General features: G+C 36.4%; 2 protein-coding genes across 2 annotated transcripts in view; one reads left to right on the forward strand and one right to left on the reverse strand.

The window, feature by feature from the left end:
* Window positions 1–3,670: 3,670 nt before the first annotated feature.
* LOC105390164 lies at window positions 3,671–16,342 on the reverse strand. The gene is made up of 3 exons (XM_011561413.3): window positions 16,262–16,342; window positions 12,090–12,212; window positions 3,671–4,551 (listed from the first exon to the last, which is right to left on the reverse strand). Exons 1-3 carry the CDS (start codon window positions 16,280–16,282, stop codon window positions 4,003–4,005), a joined length of 693 nt encoding a protein of 230 aa, XP_011559715.3. The 5' UTR covers window positions 16,283–16,342; the 3' UTR covers window positions 3,671–4,002.
* A 3,445-nt stretch (window positions 16,343–19,787) lies between these two features.
* Window positions 19,788–21,674, forward strand: part of LOC105390155 (cleavage and polyadenylation specificity factor subunit 1) — a 54,512-nt gene continuing 52,625 nt past the window's right edge. Inside the window, exon 1 of the mRNA XM_048631447.1 lies at window positions 19,788–20,200. Coding sequence (XP_048487404.1) covers window positions 20,038–20,200 — 163 coding nt within the window. The 5' untranslated portion in view covers window positions 19,788–20,037. The remainder of the gene's footprint in view (window positions 20,201–21,674) is intronic.

Here is a 21,674-nt window from a genome sequence, read left to right on the forward strand (position 1 = left end):
AGGGATTGCGTTCAGTATTATTTTTTCCTCTATCCGTGTCTTCATATTCGCTCTCTTCACTGTCATCATCAACAGGTCCAGGTGAACTATTGGCCAAAAAATCATCAGGTTCATCTTCTTCCATATTACTGATTGTTGAAGACGTATATGTACCGGTATTATCGTGATGTTTCTCATTATGTATGTTATCATACGTAGATTTAGTCATTATTACATTGTCAGAATTATCAAATTCTGATCTCGTCAAGTCAATAGCTGTTGTTAATTTTGTTGAACGTTTAGTATGTTTATTTATCATTCTATTTTTAGACAAAATATTAATTGGTTTTGATTCTGCTTTATGGCTATATGGTTTTATTTTTTGATGATGAATTAATTTTAATTTATTTGTATTGTATAGTAAAGGTTCGGAGGTGGTAATTATATGATTTTTCTGTAATAGTATACGTTTATTAACGTCAGTTATAAAGGGCACTGTGTACGGTAGTCCATCGATATGTTCATAGAAATCATAAATTTGTTCCATATCTTTAGTAATAGAAGTCTCAGTGATTCTTTCATATAACACTTTAGGATCCTCTTGAATAGATTGAAAAAATAAAGCATCATCGTCATCTTCATTTTTGTTCCAGTTTCTAGGTTCAAATGAGTTAAACATCACTTTCGCTTCCTTGTCTCTTTTAGCTCGAGTCTTGTTCATATGTAACTCATCAACTTTCATGCTCAAAAACATTTTTTGCAGACTACCTATAGCGGAGTAGTTTTGCCTATTATCTATTGCTTCAAAATCTGCACTGTAATTTGCTATATCATCAGTTTTGGATAATTTTAACTCAGTTAATGTTGGTATTTTGGTTATTGTAACATTTGACGCGAAATACAAATACATATCTTTTAAATGCACGTTGATGGCATAAACTATCACTGATATTATAAAAGTGGTCACTAAGAGTATAGGCACGAGCAATAACCATATCAATAATTTTGTTATGGACATTTTTGTAGTATTTTTTTTTCACTTGTCGCAGAACTAACCGTTCCGCGTATTCATCAATAACTGCTTATATTTTTGTCCGCATTATGTTTTGGTCCACATTCATTATTCACTGAATAGCGTTGTGTAAACATAAATAATTGTAGTTATTGTTTATAAATAGTTCAGTTAGTATATTTTGGAGTTTATTTGTAAGTTTGTGAGAGGTCTTCTAAACAAATGATTGTCTTAATGATCATCCATAGTAGTAATATATCGTGGTCACCTAACAAAGATCTACACCTGGCAAATATGCCTCTCACACGAATAATAACACTCAGTACTCTATACTCGTAATAAAAGACGCTGATTTAATGACCACACTCAACTTTCAAGGTAGGCAGAGGTGCATTGCTGCACACACCTTAAACGAGTTTAGTGTTGTCCTTGTTTCCACTGACTGTATGAAAAGAAGGAAATAAATGTACCTACTTACTAAAATTTACTTGAGCTTACCTTCGTCGACTGGGGATCATAAACGGCAATGTCATACATAACATCTGCATTCGATTTTTGCTTCACATATCCAATATACGGTCCAAAGGCAGGCATATCCTGTGGTTCCGCTGTAGATCTTTTAAACTCATCATACAACACCCCTTCATGTTCATAAACATCCATTGATTGAGACTCAAAATCATCGGAACCTCTTTTCTCAACCACGTGAAATGACATCAAATCTTCTTCGACTGTGTCGTTTTCGTTTTCAAATTCATACGAAATTTCCAGTGCTTCAGTGGTAGAGATACCGTCATAATCATACAGATTTGTTGTAGTGTAATATATTTCTGTCGTGAATTCGTTTTCGGTTGTATTTAGTTCGGAAACAGTTGGTATTCTTTTGATAGTTATATTTGGTGTTATGTAAGCGTACACGTCTTTCCAGTACCTGGCACTGTATAGAAACGCCGATATCAGGAATAGCATCACAAACATTATTAACAGTATCAATAGTCTCATGATTAGTTTCAGTAAAGGCATGTTTATCTTCATTTTTAAATCACCCTATTAAATATTCAACACTACTGTTTCTTATCACTTTTCTAGAACCACAAACTGCCACAAACTACACTAAGCTATAAAATTCCGATGAGCTTTTCACTTCACAATTTTTTTTTGGCCACGTTTTTTTTTTACCCAAGTTTAACAGAATATAGTTTAGAAGGTTGTGCTGGTTACTTGATGTCATGCTTTGTGATATAAAATTTCAATTGTTGATTGAGATAAGTATTGTCACTCGATTGCCCTTGCTACACCATAATAGTTAGACATCATACCTATGTACTATTGTGTCATGAATATCGTGAGTTAGTTTGTCTGTCCTTCTATCTTCTATAATATAAAAAAATATCCCAAAATGTGTCGGCAATCCCATAGGTAACTTAAGAATAGTTTAAATATTCGTAGACAAAGCATTTTTTTATTTATACCTAAAAAAATGTAATACCTAAATAATTTACTTACCCCTAAAATAGCGCTTTTCTTTCACCTTTTACCCTTAAATTAGTTTCAGACGTGTCGTGTAGATATAAAATTTTCTTTAACTAAACACCTAGTAACCCAGCACTAAAAACCAAAGTGATTCCAGAATAAAACTACTAGTCAGTATCATAACCGCTTTGTATAGAACATTACTTATGCCATCTAGGGATTAACTTCATACGTCACTATAAAGAACAATAGATCATACTGCATGCATGATCCATGTATAGAAAAGAATTATCGGTATCTTCCGATATTATAATATGGATTGAATCTAACCCTCAAATTTATAGAGCGTATTGTAAAACAACAAAGTTAAAATTGACTTTGAAACACACGAGTTTTGACTCTTTACGTCAGACAGAAAGCTGGTATTCGTATATCACAATCACAATGTCAATTTCAAACCTATTGTAAATTAATAATAATGTAAGCTAAAGACTGCATGCAGTGGCGTGCTTTGGAGAGGCCTAACGTCCAGCCGTAGACTGCTATAGGCTGATGATGATGATGAATCTAATAATAATCATTCTATATACCTAATGAAATGACGTATTTTCATGTTTACAATGTAATCAAACATGAAAATACGTCATTTCCTCGTGTCAACTCGCGGCCAGAAAGGGGTGTTATAATTCTCAAAAGTAGAAACAGAGCAGGTCGCAACTTATTTCTGAAAAGCCCCTTGATAACTCGTCATAGCAAATACTCGTGCCAGTAACTAAGTTTTAATACTTAGCAATAGCTGCCTCGTCATGCATTGTACCATTCATATACTATATGCAATGGATGATAACGGGCTGATGATGATGATTGACAGCAAATTCATTTCTGCCATATCTAGGGCATAATTCATTGGGTATTGGGTGAGTGTGGGTATGAAAATGATAATTTACACATTTATAGGAAACAATTATATTTATTTGCCATCTAAATCTCATGTAATCATTATAACATTATAACACAAATGTGCACATTCATCAAGCAAACCAATCGTTCACAGAATTAGGCCCTGTTCCACAATGTCTGGTTAGCGGCTACCTGTAGGATAAAATGCATGCTGTCACTGTCAAAAAAATAATAACAGAGGGTGACAGCATATATTTTATCTTACAGGTAGCCGCTAACCAGACATTGTGGAACAGGGCCTTATACTAATATAACAAAACAGCATTCATTCACCCAAACAAATATATAAAAATAATGTTAAACTTTAACGAAAACTGATAAGTAATTTGATTTCATTTAAGTACTTCACGTTGTAATAGCAGTATAACTAAACACTAAAGCCGATAGAATGTGGAGGCGCTATTTTAAAAAGGCCTAATTTAAATAAAAAAGTTTCAGTGACATAGAAAATTACCTAGAGTGTGGAACCTTTTCATTGTCCGCGAATGTATTTCTATGCAAACCTAATGCCATATTAAACTTCAGTTGTAAAATGTTTTTGAATAAATAATGAAAGCTACAACAAAAAAAAAACAATCTTAAATTTTATACGACCCTTTCTTACTATGAATAACGGTTTCGTAAACCGGTACCTTAAACGGGAACGGTTTCTCTACCGGCACAATAATATGCTTAACCACTTCAAAAGGTACTTCTTTGATCTTTGGTACATGAACAGTTTTCTCTACCGGATAAGGTACCGATTTCTCAACTTGTATCGCTACTTCTTTGACAATCGGTATCACGACCGCTTTTGGTACCGGTACGTGAATTGGAACCGGGTGTGGTACCGGTATTATAATTGGTTGGTTTATTTTGAATTCTACGTTTTTAGGCAATGGTACCACTACTTCTTTGTAATGCTTTATTGGTTCTGGGTTTTCTTCTTCTACGTGCTGGTGTACGTTGTACGAGTGTGGTTTAAAATTATTGAAATCGTGCTTTAGATTGTTTTGTCCGAAGTCTTTAGAGTCGAACTGTTGCCCGTCGTTTGGGAAGCCTTCACCTTGACTCGTGAACTCTTGCCCGTAAGATTGTCCGCCGTTCTGTGGCCCGAAGTTGAAGTTGCTGTATTCTGTTGCTTGACCCTGGGAAATAATAATATAAAATTGCATTTAAAAAGTCATGACAAATGACCGCATAGCTTTGGCGAGGATTAACCAAGCTTGATGAAACATTTCTCTAACACAATGACTCGTCAATTTTATATCATCGGCTGAGCAAGTTCGATGACTATAATAATTATGTAGGTATGTATATAAGGTATTTTAGAGCACCATGGGAAAGGCGTATGTCCAGCCGTAAATGATTATCAGCTTTTTGGCCTCTAGTACGGGTTTCACAAAAAAGTTTTGCTTTTCATTTCTTATCTGCATATTAATTATCTGTTAAAACTTTCATATAGTTTTCGCTAGATTCTTCACTTTGTATGCGACAAAACGCAAACTTTTATAGTTTTCGACTATCAAACTTGTACTGATCGTTCACACTTTAAGCCACTACTACGAGTATAAGCAAACTAAATAAAATCTAGGTATTCTAGTTACGTAAAGACCTAGTTAAGTAAATGGAGTTGCAATAGTCTACGTGCCACGCTAACCGACAAAAAACTAGACACAATAAAACGCCTAGGTCTAGATAGAAAGATAAAAAAGCTCGTCGAAAGAATTCATTTTAGCAGTAAGTTGTTTACGTAAAACATTGCATTTTTTTGTTAAACTATTTTTTGTGCCTATTTTTCGTTAGCGTACTTTCATAGTGATCTTTGGGCAAAGCCTAAGTATATGTCCGGCAGTGACCTGCAATTGTCTGAAAAAGCTGAAAAAAACCTCAATCGTATCGTAATAATGAAAAACTTTGCACCAAGCAAGTTTAGAACTGGCCAAATAAAATTTCCCGCATAAACAGACATGAATTACCACATATTTTTTAGCTGCGTCAGTAAAGCAAACGCGGCTAAAGAATAAATAACTCAGCAAGCGCCTCTTTTTAAGGTCAAAAGTATAAAATACCCAAAAAAAAATCTAGGGTTGTGCCCGTCTGACAGCAAATATACACGACCGTAAAATGGTTACGACCACAACCCTGAAAAAAGTCAGTTATGCTGTGAATTAGCCGGGTCATTCCCAAGGAATGCTATCCTTAGATCTGAGATCATATATTATAAAATATCCTTGATTTTTTGACTGCGAGGATCGAAAAGTACTATGAGGTACCAGTAGGTATGATGTGACACTCAGACTTTCGAAAACAAACACATCATTCATGGGGAACTGTATACGCTTTTATAATAAATTATCAAATGAAGCAATAAACCTTACTGAGCAAAAATTTAAGAATTATGTTAAAGCCACATTATGTAGTAAAGCTTACTATAGTATAAATGATTATTTAAACGACAAAAACGCGTGGTCTTGTCCACCTCAGCTAAGGCTATTGAAAAAATGAAATGGATATAGGTACTTAAGTAAAATTGTAGGTACTAGATATAAGTAAAAATTGTAATAGATTATAAGGAAAAAGTTGAAAAGATGCTCGAGGAGTTTCTTTCGCCATTTCTTTCCTTCTCAATGACGGGGCCTTTGTGAAATGGTGGTAGATGACTATCGACAAATAATTGTAAAATTTTACGTCGATTTAACCATTTGAATTTGAATTTGAATTTGAATTTGTGTACCAGTGAGGCAGATGTCTGTTAATTCTCAAGCGTTTTTGGTGTTCAAATGTCAAATTTTTGCCATATTTTTGAGTTAGCAATTCGGGTAACAAAATTTCTTATACGCTACTTATCTATTAGTGTTTGTTGATTTTCAAAGTTCTTTATTAATCATAAGCAAAATACATAAACATTAGACTATAGTCTTACCCCCTTATTCATAGAGAAGTTACAATACGTTTTAACTAATAAACTGTTTTGTCCCTCTCCGACAAAGAACAATTTGTTTCTTGACAGAGAGGGACAAAACAGTTTATTAGTTAAAACGTATTGTAACTTTTCTATGAATAAGGGGGTTAGTTTAACTTAATTTAAAAGGACCTACTTTTACCAGACTAACACGTCTACAAAAAGTTAAATAACAGATTATACTTAAGTTATTATATGCCATTATTACCCTAATTAAGATTACAAAATGTGGTAAATTGCGTTAAATTAGAATGCGCTTATATCTAGTTCAGTATAAAAAATACCTATTACAATGCGCTTATAACAGCAGTACAAAACTAACAAACAAACAGTTGGGGTAAACAATCACAGGGGAGTACGCTATGTACCTAAGTTAAAAACAATATCAATTAAGGAAGACAAGTTTAAGTACCTATATTATGCATAAAGGCGATATAATCTAGTACTTACCTACTTATAATTTATTTAACCACCAATATTTTTAATTATATTATGTACCTAAGTGCATTAACTTAATACAAATCAGGATATAACTTGCATGTTAACTATTAATACCTAATTAATTATATCCGAAATAAACGAAGGTAAGTCACAAAAACATCGAAACAAAATGTTACATCTCAATTCAAATATAAGTTGACTGACCAAAACTTATCGATTTGGGAATGGAATGTGCACTTGTGCAGTGCGTCTCGTTAGTTACTTCGGGTGAGAGCGAGACGGCACAAGTGGGTACGATCTCTAGGCAGTGCGAGATCGACTTGGATCGGGCTCGAGGCGACATCGTAGATACGTCACGCATTGTCTAGTAAATAGTGATGGGGCAAGCGGTAAGTGCCATATCTGTCGAAGTATGGTAAGTTATGGCTACGACTTTGACCTATCGATGAAACCAAGCTATTTTGATGATGTGGATTTCTCTCGACATAAAATTTTTTCATCAATTTAAAAATAAATTCTTTAATGGTAGGAAAATGTATAGACTTATGTAATGTTTTTAAATTTGTTTTAAATGGAGTGTTATACGCAATCTTGATGGCCCGATTTTGAATAACTTGTAGTTTTACGTAGTTTGTACTACATGTACTGCTCCAAACTGGTGCAGCATAAGTAAAGCAGGGACGCATTAAAGTCGAGTATAATTTTAATTTTATTTTGTTACTAAATTTACTGCGGCGATTAAATATCGGGCTTAGTGCGTTCATTGCTTTGAGCCCTTTTAATTTTATTGTCTCAATATGTTTGCTCCAGTTTAATTTCTTATCAAACGTAATGCCCAAGTACTTAACATTTTGACTCCATGGAATAGGATGGTCATTAATTTTTAATTTATTTTTAGGTAATGCTCTTTGGCGGGTAAACATTATAGCTTCTGTTTTAGTTGCGTTAAGTTTTAGCTTCCATTTCGTAAAATAAGAGTGGAGTAATTCGAGTGATAGTTGAAGGCGATCAATTATTAAATCGATATCTTCTGATGATGTCAAGGAAGCTGTGTCATCGGCAAAGCATGCAAGACTAGTGCGAGGTTGTCTTGGTATATCATTTAGGTATATTAAAAATAAATACGGTCCTAAAATTGAGCCCTGCGGGACTCCCGCTGGTATTTTTTTACAACCAGACTTAGTATCTCCTATGTGAACACGGAATTCACGTTGGTCCAGGTAAGATTGTATAAGCTTTACCAGTGGCAATGGTATATCACTAATTACTAGTTTATGGAGGAGACCTTCATGCCAAACTGTGTCGAAGGCTTTTTCGATATCTAAAAGGAACATACCAGTAGATTTTTTTAAGTTTAAGTTATGTGCTATATGCTCTGCAACGAGCCTAGCAAGTGGTTGAGCAGTCGAGTGTGATCTTCTAAATCCAAATTGCTCTTTTATGAGAAGATGACTGGAAGCTGCTAGAAGACGTGAATATATAACAGACTCAAAGAGTTTACCAATAGTGGGCAGCAAGCTTATTGGCCTGTAACTAGAAGGAACCACTTCGTCTTTATTCGGTTTTTTTATAGCAATAACTTTTGCTATTTTCCAGATGGTTGGAAAGTACGAAAGTTTGAGACAAGCATTGAAGATTTTTGTAAGCATAACAACAGATTTTTGGGAAAGGTTTTTTAACAAAGCGTTGTGGATATGATCGGGGCCGGGAGATTTTCGTCTTTTTAGTTGTTTTAAATACTTCCATATTTCCTTGGGCCGAGTTGGTTTACCCATTTTTGTATCCGAGTTGGTATTTATAATTTTCATTGAATTTTGGACGAGTATTTCCGTGTTACCGCTGTCCCAGTTTCGAGTTAAGTTCATGTTGTCATGGAACGCATTAGCGAGTGTCTCACACTGTTCTTCAATATTTGTAGTATAAGTACCATCCACCTTAATTAATGGTGGTATTACAGTTGGTCTTATTCTAAGTTGCTTGGCTAGACGCCATAGGTCTGATGTAGGATTATCGATTTTTTCGAGTTTTGAATTCCAGATATTATTATTGTGAGATAATATATGACTTTGTATTAATTTTTGTAAGTAGTTTATTTCAGATCGCAAAGTTCTTTTTATATTGTTATCAATTGACCGTTGCTCCTGTCTGCGTAAACGATTTTTATTTTTGATAATATTTTTAATGTATTTAGGTAATGTTAGAACTTTATTATTGATATTGGTTAAAGGTACACTTTTATCCCTTGCAGCTGAGATACACTCCGTTAGCTGGGATATGGCTATATCTATTTCTTTAGTGGTGTTATAAACTTGAGAAGTTAAAACAATGTTTTCTTCAAGATAGGCTCGGTATGATTTCCAGTTGGCTTTGGCATAACAGTATTGTTTAAGTTGAGTGCGTAAAATAGGACTGTCCAACTTGAAGTAGATAGGAAAATGATTAGAAGAGAGGGCGGGGATAGCGTTTACATTACTTATATTTGTTATATTTCGAGCTAGGACTAAGTCTGGATTCGTCGGTTGCAACTCGGGGCGATAGTGTACAAGTGATGGAGTGGGCGATGCATGAATTACGTAATCGTTCTCTACCATGTGCTCAAACAGTATTTTGCCATGCGTGTTTTTGAACTTATTAGTTTTGTGCCACAGTTCATGGTTAGCATTAAAGTCACCCATGATTAGAACGTGGTCACTTAAGCCTAATAAAGCGTCTAGATCTTCAGTTAAGAGTGGCAAATTGGGCGACTGATAAATTGACAATATAATTATTTTAGTCCCAGTGACGTTTGTGACTATACCAATCGCTTCCATATTGTGTGTATATGGCAACTTAACTCGTTCGTGCTTTAAATCAGATTTAATTAAAATGGCAACCCCTTGACCTCGACCATCATCATGCTTGTCTTTACGATAGCATATATAGCCAGGGATGTCAAAAGGTGCATCTAGTGGTAGTCGGGTTTCGCTAAGAGCTATTACTTCGACAGACAGGTCACTCACCGCTAAATCCAGTAGTTCACCCTTCTTATTTTTTACGCCATCAGCATTCCATGACAATAGTTTTAGTTCGTCATATTTAGACATAACAACCAAGGTGGGTAATAATAAGAATGATTTTATCCATCATCGAGTTGCAGCTTAAGAATTGGTTTTTAAGCGATTGAATGGTCTTGAGTATGGTCAACATTTCTTCGGTTGCCTGGTCTGATGATAGATTCGCAGTGTTAGTGCGCAAACCGTCGTCCATTGGAGTACTTTTCCATGCTTGGCCCTTTGAATTGTTATTGCTTGGTAGGTAGGGGAATTCCTTGGGATTGAGATGCAGACTTGGATTACGTTGTGGATGAGGTGCGTGTTTCACGAACGATTCCCGTTTCACAGCTGTCTCACGGCGTTGAGCCACATGTGTTTCACGTTTGGACTGTAGTTTCTCGAGATACTGTTGTCGCTTGATACATTGCATGTAGTTGGCTGGATGTTTTTCAGAACAATTGCAGCATTCAGCTGGTTCGGTGCGATCTTTTTTAAGGCAATCTCTTGTAGAATGGGCTTCTTTGCATTTGACGCAGCGAGGTGGCATGTTGCAGTTCGATGAAGTGTGTCCGAACCCCTGACATCTAAAGCATTGGGTACCCAATGTACCCATGAATGAGTTAGCTTTATATTTCTGAATTTCGACAACACAGTTACATAGATATCTGATTTGACGGAACTTGCGAATGTCCGATCCAGCAGGCAGTTGCACTAAAAAGGGTGGACAAGGCATGCCTTCACTTGATTTTGGCTTCAGTTTTATTACTGAGACACCTTCAAATCCAATTGATTCTAGCTCATTTGCCAGTTGTTCTTCAGCGTAAGAAGGGAGTCCTCGAATGACTACCTTGGACTTTTTCTCATCTTTGCGTGTGTATGTGAGGAATAATAATTCTTCTTTACGGAGACCCTCTTTTATGCTCTGATGAGCTTCAGGAGAATAACAGACAACCGCGACTTTATTATTGTTCCTGTATTGCAGGTGAAAGTTTTTATTATATTTGCCAATGCAATCTATGATGGTTTGATGTGTCCAATTTTTTTGTATATCAATAATGATGGGGGGGATGTGGCCAGATCTTTTCTTCTTCAACATTGAAGCTTCACGGAATTGGAGTGCTTTAGGATCGGAGTCAGCTTCGACTGGTAAATTTTCATACCTGTTGCCAGTAGAGACAGTACTTGAAGTTCCAGCTGCGTTTCTTCGGAGGGCAGTCCGCTTGGGTTTGTGCCAGATTTGGTTGTCATCATCTTCAGCAGGTCGCTTACTATTCAAGCTGGAGTTAGATGTTGATCTGCTCAAATAGTTGTCCATGGTCGGTTGGAGTGCCATGATTTAAGTTGCGATGTCCCATCACTATTCGACAGTCGCAAACAAGTTTAACTGGAGGGTATAGTTAGTAGCAATAGAATAGATACGTGCGCTCGCGATGAACACAGAAGACCGAATGTGAACACAGAAGACCGAATGATATTAGTGTTTGTTACCGATGTTCTAATGGGAGCAGGCTACTGAAATCTATAAAAATGAATATCGGAGTAAACAAGGTACCTATAGGTACATACTTCGTGGCTCGCTTTGCACCGTTGATGTCACAATAAATTGATGAAATTAAAATATTTTTTAGGTAATCAACAAGGAAAAGACCTTACAGCCTGTCCCTAAACCACATTTGTTTATGTACAGAAGCAGACTCGTTCAGCGAAACACGTAAAGCAAGATTCGTATCCACAGACCCTAATACAACTGCCTACTTATTATAGTAGTACATAGTAGTAGGTACTTGCCATAGAGACGGCCGTTTTAGTTAGACATTTTTATCAACATTTTGGTGGTAGTTATAGGTAGTCTCTTACGCTGATATCTGATCACCCCACCCCTGTATTAGATATTTAAATGACATTATTACAGGTCAGATATTTGCGTAGCACTCTGTAAAGTAACTATAGTACTAAAGTCTGTTTTATAATCTCAGATACATACTGACAGATTCTGAACGGTTCGTCAACAGTCGATTGTATTGTTCTATTGGTAGGTATCTGAGTTAAAAAAAGACTTTAGTCTCCATTTCTTTGCAGCTTACTTTACCTAAATCAACATTATCAAACAATAATGAAATATAATTCCATTTCTGAACATACTGTGACTCTACGGAATTTGAAAGATGCGGTAACTATTTGATAGCGCTATTTTATATGTCTGTAGTTTTCATCATAAAACCACATTGTTCTACACATTCCCATTTACCTGAAGGTCTTGCATGGGTGCCCCTTGCACCATGTACTGCTGGCTCCCTATCTGCAGCATGTATGGAGACCACTTCGATGGCGACTGGCCGAGGACAGACGACAGCAGCAAGGCCACAGGCAACTGAAATGGAAGTTGAAGCCTAATTAATTATGGTCGGTCGGACACTAAACATTGCACCATCCGATGGTCCTTTGTTTATTCTATTCTATTCTTTATAGCGTGTGAGAATGGATCTTTGTGCCCCTTGTGGTCTAAACTTCATGGAGAAATTGTAAGTACTTCGCATCAGGTAGATTCATTCAGTCAACCACTCCAGCTACCGTGTCAGGGAATACAGTGATGATCCGATTTCAAATGCTATCCCATGCGCAACTCGTCGTGTGTGAACATGTGGGCAGGCATCACGCGTTTCTAAGCTTTAGGGTGCTTTTTCAACATAAATGTGCTATGTTTTACTTTGAATTCGTTTGATATCCACCAATCATTATAAATATTATGTATGTACATTGGTCCACATAGCATAGCACTGGGTAGAACGGATATCATTCACACCAATGTAGGATAGCTGCATAGCACATCTCTGATGAAAAGGCACCCTTGACCACTAAATTCCCAGAAAATACATGAATAAGTCAACTTCCCGTCAATCAACAGTCTCTAACAATACCTAATTGTAAATTCCAGTGAACTGTTCGCAAATAACTAAGTATTGGATCTGAGGCCGACAGAAGCGACACCCGAACACAATATTTGGGATCCTATTGTCTTCATTTTATCCCTTTACTGAAAATAGTTAGTAGGCGGGTCGATTCCTATAGATTAGTACTTACAATTGTTTCAACACCAATACAGATAGTTCGCAGATCTTTAAGTAAACAAAATACTTTGTTTTGCCCATGACTTTTGTATATGAATGCGACCGAACCGTAGTAGGTAGTACCTACATAACGTCATTTGAGAAATCAAATGCTTCTACTTGGCGTGTCGGTGATAAACACTAGAGCTTGTCTTGGGTTGGTCACCGTGATAAAAGTATGAACCAGTTATAATAGCGTAGTACAAGAAGGCCTAGCACGGCGCCCAAGACCCTGCACCCCGTGCTAGGCCTTCAGGAAGAGGTCACTTGGGAGGAGAGCCTTCAAGAGAGCAATCAAAATAAAATTACAATTACCATATAAAAAATTCCAGTGATCGATATGGCGATAGATATAGAAAATAGGCAATAGGCGCTCTACTCAAATGTCCTAGTGTGGCCGACAACAAACTCATTAAATCCAAGTTTCCGTTTGCACACGCCACCGCCACCGCCGCCGTCGTTCCTAACTGCCGTATATTGCAGTGTGGCCACCCTACGCGAAGCCATAACTCAAAAATACACTGCGACAAATTGTGAATCTGGTGTACTGGGTAGGGTGAGCATTGTAGATTCCGATGTGCTTCTCCGTAGAAATTTTGTTAACCACGTATTTAGAATAGAATAGAATAGAATACTACTTTATTGACAATTTACACAAATAATAATTTACAATACAACGCAATAGGCAGCCTTATCGCTAAAAGCGATCTCTTCCAGGCAACCTTTGGGTGGAGGAGAGACTTAAAGAATAAATGAGGAAGGTGTACAAAATGCTGTAGTAAACAAAATGGTGTAGTAAATTTTTTAGGGGTGTTGATTTCTTTGTCTGAATTTCCAAATGTCTTACAACAAAAATTATGAATTCAGAATGACCCTCTAAGTCGCATCCTTTCGAACTATAAGGACTACTTTTGCAACACATGTTAAACTACGCATTATCAAGGAACAAAATGAGTAGTTCATTAATACTGGAAGTTAATAATTATCTAACTAGGCACTAAGGAGAAACTTAGTTCCTTTACCATTGTGTTCCGCAGGTAAGCCAAGTAAGACCTAGATTACCTAGGTATCTAACTTTTCTAGACCACAGCGGCGATACAAGTGGAAGAACTTTGTAATTGGATAATTTGTTCCGGCACTTTTTATTTATTTTCTTTTTGTGTTATCTAGATGTTGTTACGTGGGAATGTACTTGCCTACCTCCTATTCTACCAGTGGCAGTGACGACCTATCCAATCCTATATAAAGTTAGAATTTAAATAAGTATAAGTACATCTTTAAAAAAACATTTACAAATAACCCAACTATTTAGTTATTATAAAAAAAAATAACACCGTAAGAGCGGTAATGTATAGTTGCATATACCCTACTATTGATTTACAAAATATTATTGAACACCTACAAAGGTACAGTAAGGTGCAGATAAACCTGACCCCCCTCAGAAGCATTGTTACTATGAGAGGGGGGTCAGGTTTCTCTGCACCTGACCGTACCTAAATGATAACTCTATGTAAACATTAGTACAAGACATATCCTTCCGTAACATACAAAACTATTGTCCGAAACTCAAAATCCCAGTAGCTCCAAATATTTTTATACCAAGTAAACCCTTTATCATGTGCACCCCATTCCATCGCCTTGCTATCTGTCCGGCCAGCCTTCGTCGGCTTCATTTGACACTACCCCCCTACTGCCATCCCCACCCTTAATTGCAGGTCATAAGGCCTGGTTCTCTCTGGCAAAATAACTGGGGGTTACTCTATACTGACGAAAAACTAACGAACGAGAACTTTCGTGCAATCGACACGTTTAATAGAAAGAGATAGAGTCGTGGCCCGCGTAGCAGCGCTCTGATACGTATAGAGTATACTGATCTACTGATCATAATAATATATAAAGAAGAAATTACTCTTAGTAATAAGGCCGCCAATTGTACCATCTATGTTGTGTATTTCCTCGTGTAATTTTTGTGTTTGTGTGCAATAAAGAATTATCTATCTATCTATCTATCTATAAAGTAACCCCCCAGGAGTTATTATTATGGGGGGCGAATTATCTTGAGACAATGCAATGGGTGAGGAAAGAAATATGAAAAGATGTGTGCGTGTCAACGTTTGTGCTATGGTGTCAAGAGTGATCGAGTTGAGGGGGAAGGGTAAAAAATATCAGGCATGGTAAAATTCCTTAGACTTGCCCAGTAATTGAAAAAAATCGTTTTAAAAATTTCACCTTTTTGAATATGAATGTACTTAATTTTTTTTTTGGATTCCTCCATTGATTTGGACATAAGCGGTAGATAACGAAAAAGTTTAATTTCCAAGACTCCCAATGTCTCAATTAGGTAAGTATCCCAAACTTTTCTTTTACGGAAACGGAAACGCGATGAAAAAGATGGCGGAAATGGCGGAAAGCCGAACCGTACAACATGTACTTTTAACGACCGCTTCAAAACAAACTGAAATTGCACTGCGACTAGCACAATAACAAAAGACACCTACTTATAAGACGTTAAAAATTACATTTTAAGCTTGAGACAGAGGCACAGTCGCCAGAGCGTACATTTTCCCGCCAACGCTAAATGCCGGAAAAAGGCGCACTTCTCCAACCGGAAGTAAACACAAAGCCTGCATTTCCGGCCGCCATTTTAAAGGCTCAAAGCGTAGCTAATATACTGGGAATGTCTCGAAAACATTAATCTGTGGCGGTAAATCTTTCTAACACGCTGTTTAAACGTTATAAAGCTGACGTGCACTCGATAAATCAGATGAGCCGTGTGCCACGGGTTTATGAGATATTATATCATAAATGGGACATAAACAGCCACTGGACAGGGGTGGATATTAATTTCAAACGTTATTATAAGCAGGTAGGTACTAGTTGTTATTCTGTGTTATATGTTAGTACTTACTCCGTTGGTAACTTAATAAAGTTGTGGTCTAAGTTATACACTCACGGGCATTGAAATAGTTCCACTCACAAAATGCCGGCACCAAACGACCTAAATTTTTTCAAACTTTTAATTTAAAATTGCAATAAAATATTACCGTTTTTAGTTTGTAATATCCTGATGCTCTGTTAAATGTACTTACTTCAATGTTGCAGAAATCGTCATTAAGCTAGCCTTTTCCGTTTAGGAGTAATTTGGTGCATTTCTAAGTGGAACCTTTTCATTGCCCGTGAGTGTGTTAATAACTCACTAACATCTAGCTAAAGTTATACTTAGCAAGATTTGAATGCACCTATTAACATTAAATACCAAATATTTTAAGAGATTTTAAGGTTTTATCATTATTACAGTTTATTTAACACTCACACAAAATTTTACTGCACACATTTTGATACTCCACCTCCCCGTCTTGATCAAACACTTATGATGTCACAATTTTTTCGCGCGCCATTTTTATACTAAAGTGACAGTCGCGATCGTCGCGTTGTTATATTTTATTTTTCTTCTTTCAACTCACCAGTATTGAAAGACCTCTTCGTGTCAGCATTCACAGACTGCATGGAGGGTCACTATGATTGGCTTTCGATTGCCGCGGAATTAATTTGAAAAGAGAACGTTGGTTTAGCTAATTTGGTCTTGTTTTAAATACCTACCTAATGTACTTATCGATTTTGTTAAAGCTCGGTAACGTAAGTAGGTAAGTACTTATACCTAGTTAAGATTTATAAAAAAAAAATAACTAGTTAAGTATGTTTATGGATTTTAATTATTGATTATTATTTGTTATTAACTAGGTACCAGAAGATAGGTTCATAAATATCAAAAGGCTCTGGAGGTTGTTATTTATTCTGAACTAAGAAGGTAAGTTTCAAGTTGAGTAACGAGGGAGAGTTTGTACCCTTTTTGTAAACTACAGTATTGTAGAGCCGTGGTAGCTCAGAAACATGCTACTAAGCTTCGTACTTTTAAGGCCTAAGTTTTATCCTCGTTACAACGATTTGCTGAAAAAGTCATAATATAAGTATTTGGAATCGGCATCTTCCTTCCTACATTCATTCTAGTTCTATTTCAGTTAGTCATTGTATAAAATTGCATAAGCTACTGAAACTGCAGGTCTACACTCTTGTTTTATTCTCCTTTCACGCATTCTTTCACGGTTCACACTTTATTGACATAAGTCTGTAATGGATTACTTATTCTACGGTCCATCGCACACGGCGCTTGCAGGCTCATGCAATGATTCACTCTATTTACGTTGAATCAGATGCGCTTATAGAGGTTATGCTCGTTCCAGATGTTTGGAATATGACTTTGATGGCGTGTCGGATAGCGGAAAGTTTGATAGGTACTTACTGCAAGTATTCTTACTTGGCACAAAAGGTAAGTAAACAATATTTTTGTGTTTGTGAATGTAGCATAAAATTGACTCTTGTGCTGATGGGAAGGTCCCGGATTCGAATACCGGCGGGGTACCTAATTAAGTACCTACTTATTTAAATATTTAATAAGTAAGGGTACTTATACTTAGGGTAACGTAACGTACCTATATAGGGACATTTTCGACTACCCCAACTTTGAATGAAGCTATCGCAGCGTACAACTAAGATATTAATGTAAAATTTTCTTTATTCGGTAGGATATATAATCTATTATCACTAGTATTTGTGCTAAAGCTTTAGTGTGGCCAGATTTTATTAAATTAAGATAAAAGTAAAAATGCTTGTTTTGACCCAAGGTACGTTACACGTTTGTACCTTGGGACACTGTTTCCTATAGCTTTGTACTATGGAAAATGCAAACTTCTAAATAACGCCTTATATCTCTGTTCTTATTGATTTACTGCATCTCTCTTCTGTCTAGTTTCACTCTGGCACTAATAAGAACAGAGATATAAGGCGTTATCTAGATGTTTGCATTTTCCATAGTACAAAGCCATAGGAAACAGTGTCCCAAGGTACAAATTTAATCGTGTCCCAAGGTACAAAAAAGCAATATTTAACCAAAATTTAAATATCTTTATTTTTAATTCAGGAATCTTTCAGATAATTGCCATGTCATAAAATTAAATAACTGAAAAGTTATACGTGACATCCATGTCTTTATTTTGAGCATGCCTCTATGAGATAAAGCAACACAAAAAACTATTTTGACTCCAAAAAACTTCATATTGTCTTCACCACACACTCGATGCTGGTATGATCACGAGACTCACTAGTTTTGCCAAGCGAGTAAAATACTATGCCTAGGGTAGAATTTTAATGTGTTTATTTAGCCGGTTTTTAAAATACAATCAATGTCCCGAGGTACAGCGTCCCAAGGTACGTTACGTTACCCTATCTAATATTTATATTTGCTACTATTTGCCAGACTGTGGGTAAATTTCAGTGGTTTTACAGTAAGGTATACATACTAGTGATGTAACGAATATTCGCATTCGCATTCGCGAATATTCGCACTTTTTTGGATATTCGCATTCGCATTCGCATTCGCAAAATTTTGTGCGAATATTTTGCGAATGTCAGTATTAGTTAGAAAAAAAACTATTTGAAAATAATGGTACATTAACAAAATCAAAATCCATTCGTTTATAACCTTTTTTTACAAGTAACCTTCTTAATCACATTATCAGTCTTTACTTTATCATTTGGTATTATATTTATAATGATAAATCTGTCGGATGAGATTCGTATCCGCTCGGCAAATCTCGGAACAAAATTGAGACTGCGTTCCGATACGCACTGAAATCTATTAAATCACCCATAGGTAATCGTGTTCAGTGTCACTGTCATTTCGTGAGAACCTTTACACACTCACAAACCGTACCGCTCACAGTCGCAATATGTTGTAACAGTTACGGGACTAAATAAAGTGTCATCTTCATCATCATCACGACCCATCATGTCCCCACTGCTGGGGCACGGGTCTCCTTCCAACGAAGGAAGGTGTTTAGGCCTAGTCCACCACGCTGGCCTATTGTGGAATGGTGGACCCCAACACAAGCAAGCTTGCGCTGAGAGTGTTTTCGGGTAAGTGGGCAACCCGACTGTCAGATGTTTTCAAGCTGCCCGAAGGTCTCTGACAAGGCTTAACGACTGCTGCTGCCGAAACATCAGCTGGGACCCACGGCTTAACGAGCCGTCGTAAGCAAGGAAGCTTCCAGAAAAAAAACACTTGAAATCGGTCACATATCCAATCACTGACCGTGCCAGTTGTTGCTTAACCTCAGTGATCAGTTACGATCACTGAAGCTAGCTCGACTACAGACGCTTCAAAAAGTATAACTACTTAGTTACTTTAAAAAACTGCGTCTAGTATTGGCTAGTCTGATTCGGAATGTGCCTAGTACAGCAAACCATACAAATGGCGCCAAATTTGAACACAAACTGAATATTCGCATTCGCATTCGCATTCGCGAATATCGATATCAGATATTCGCATTCGCATTCGCATTCGCGAATGTACAAAAACACACATTCGTTACATCACTAATACATACTAAGTAACAAAAACGTTAGGTTTATAAATAAATCTAAAAAAATTACTTCATTGAAAAATACATTTCCTTCACAGTTAAAAAGTTCCAAAATCGTCTAATAGATGGCCACCGGCCTGTCGTTTTTTATGAACTACATTCTTCTGAGGGAAAGGAAGATAAGTTTCAATAATCACTTTATAGATTTTGAACGCATTTGAAATTTTTGAACGACCCTTAAAAGCATTTCAAAACATTCATTACGATTACGTCTAAGCATTACGTATTGTAAAAATTGGTCTATTATTTTATTAAATAATTATGTAAATAACAAAAAATAACTTGATTTAAAGTTAAAAAATCTTAATTAAAGTAACTGAAAGAATATTATGATTTACCTAAAATATTTTTTCCGTTGCGCTTCGATTACTCAGTTTACCGGCAAAGTAGTTTTCAAACGCACTTTATTGTGAGTTTGCAGCGCTGTGACGTTCGGCGTAAACAATTTTAAATTTAACCAAAAATATCCGCATTTACTACAAAAGTATCGTTACAAAAACCAAACAGTGCATTAACTCAGTTACTTCACCTGTGTCGCTAATCAAAATGCAAGAATAGAGTGCTATACGAAAACATAACCTCAAAGCGCGTCTAAACAAGCGTCTTCAAAATGTATTCGATAGCTCGGCAGACGCACCCGGCTACTGGTATCGAGCACTCTGTGAGCTGCTGCTTCTTCAACAATGATGAACCATGCCTGGTCACCGCCGGCGCCAACATCATCAAGGTCTTCCGGCTCTACCCAGAAGCTGACTCGAAGGAAGTCAATGCAGGTGATTGTCTTTTGTTTTTGTTGCTGTTTGAATGGAGATATTGAAGATTTCTGTGTATGAGAGTTGTAGAAGGTTGTTATGCCCAGCTAAACTGGCTGCAGGCAGAATGTTTTCTAACCTGCACTATAAATAAACTTACTTTTAGATCACATCAGTTATTAGTAATGAATAAATTGAACGAAAAAAACGGAAGGTTAAAATCCCAGCCAATTAAACATAAAATATGTCTATAACAAAACCTCAAGGCATGCATGTCTAGTAGAGTAGGGTTTCGTTCCCGTGTTCCCGGGAATTCCCGGGAAATTTGTCCTTCCCGAAACCGGGTAAAAATAGCATTCTCGAGAATTCCCGGGTTTGATTTTTAATCCATTCTATGCTATATTTTCATCTCTATTTATCTGTTTCTCCTACCTTAAACCAAAAAAAAATTTCGGCTGGCTTGTCGTCTTCGATCAGAAAGTCGTTTTTAACCGACTTCTAAAAAAGGAGGAGGTTCTCAATTCATCGGGATCTTTTTTTTATATCTTTTATGTATGTTCACCGATTACTCCGCCGTTTATGGACCGATTTTGAAAATTCTTTTTTTGATGTATTGAGTGCGGTGGTAGCTCAGTCGGGTAAGCGCCCGCTTCTCACGCAAGAGATGCGGGTTCGATCCCGGCGCTGACATGTACCAATGAGTTCTTTTAACTTAAGTACAATGTATGCCATCGCTCTTACGGTGAAGGAAAACATCGTGAGGAAACCTGCATATCTAGATTTAGCACATCTAGATATGTGAACCCACCAACCCGCAGTGGACCAGCGTGGTGGGAAATGGTCCAAGCTTAGGAAGGCAGTTTAGACCTTGGGGATATGCACAAATGAAGTTGGTGCCATATTTCTTCAGATTCCTTTGTCACCGCACCAATATAAAAAAGAACAGTTCCTGCTATTATTAATTATTTCTTACTTTTTAGTAATTTTTGAAGTCAGTTTTTTATTTTTTTGTTGTAAATTATTGGAAAATCATAGTGTTACTGATTTCGCGCAGCTGCATTGCAAAGATAAATGACTCATTTACATCACCTGGTTTCACCTCTTCCTGATTCCATATTTTCATCTTTATTTATCCGTTGGTCCTACCGCCTACCATTTCGCCCTTGGTACTAAACTAATGCATAGAAAAAACCAAAATAAGAAGTAGGTTGAGCGATAAATCATTGAATGAATTAATTTTTCTAAAACATTACCTCAAGTGTAATTAATTTTCTATTTATCATAATATTATTTTTAAATCGTTAATTATAATACCTTTGTTATTGTTTAACTTACAATTAAGAAAAACAAATGATTTGGCATGTAAAACAAATCATTATAATTTTGGTTGTTAATTTATCTGACTGTTGCTTTTTTCTACCTAGACGAGTGATAAAAGTATATTTGATTTAATTGTAAGTGTTTTAATAGACTTTTAATAGCCGAAAATAGCAAA

This window comes from Plutella xylostella, chromosome 28, assembly GCF_932276165.1.
Source record: "Plutella xylostella chromosome 28, ilPluXylo3.1, whole genome shotgun sequence".
NCBI lineage: Eukaryota > Metazoa > Arthropoda > Insecta > Lepidoptera > Plutellidae > Plutella > Plutella xylostella.

Excerpts from the sequence above, each read along its gene's own strand:
- LOC105390164 (XM_011561413.3), bottom strand. The coding sequence starts at position 16,282 with ATGTGTGCAGTAAAATTTTGT. Across the intron at positions 12,213-16,261 it reads TGTGTGCAGTAAAATTTTGT|TTGCCTGTGGCCTTGCTGCT; the intron begins GTGAGTGTTAAA and ends CTTCCATTTCAG. Across the intron at positions 4,552-12,089 it reads CACCCATGCAAGACCTTCAG|GGTCAAGCAACAGAATACAG; the intron begins GTAAATGGGAAT and ends ATTATTTCCCAG.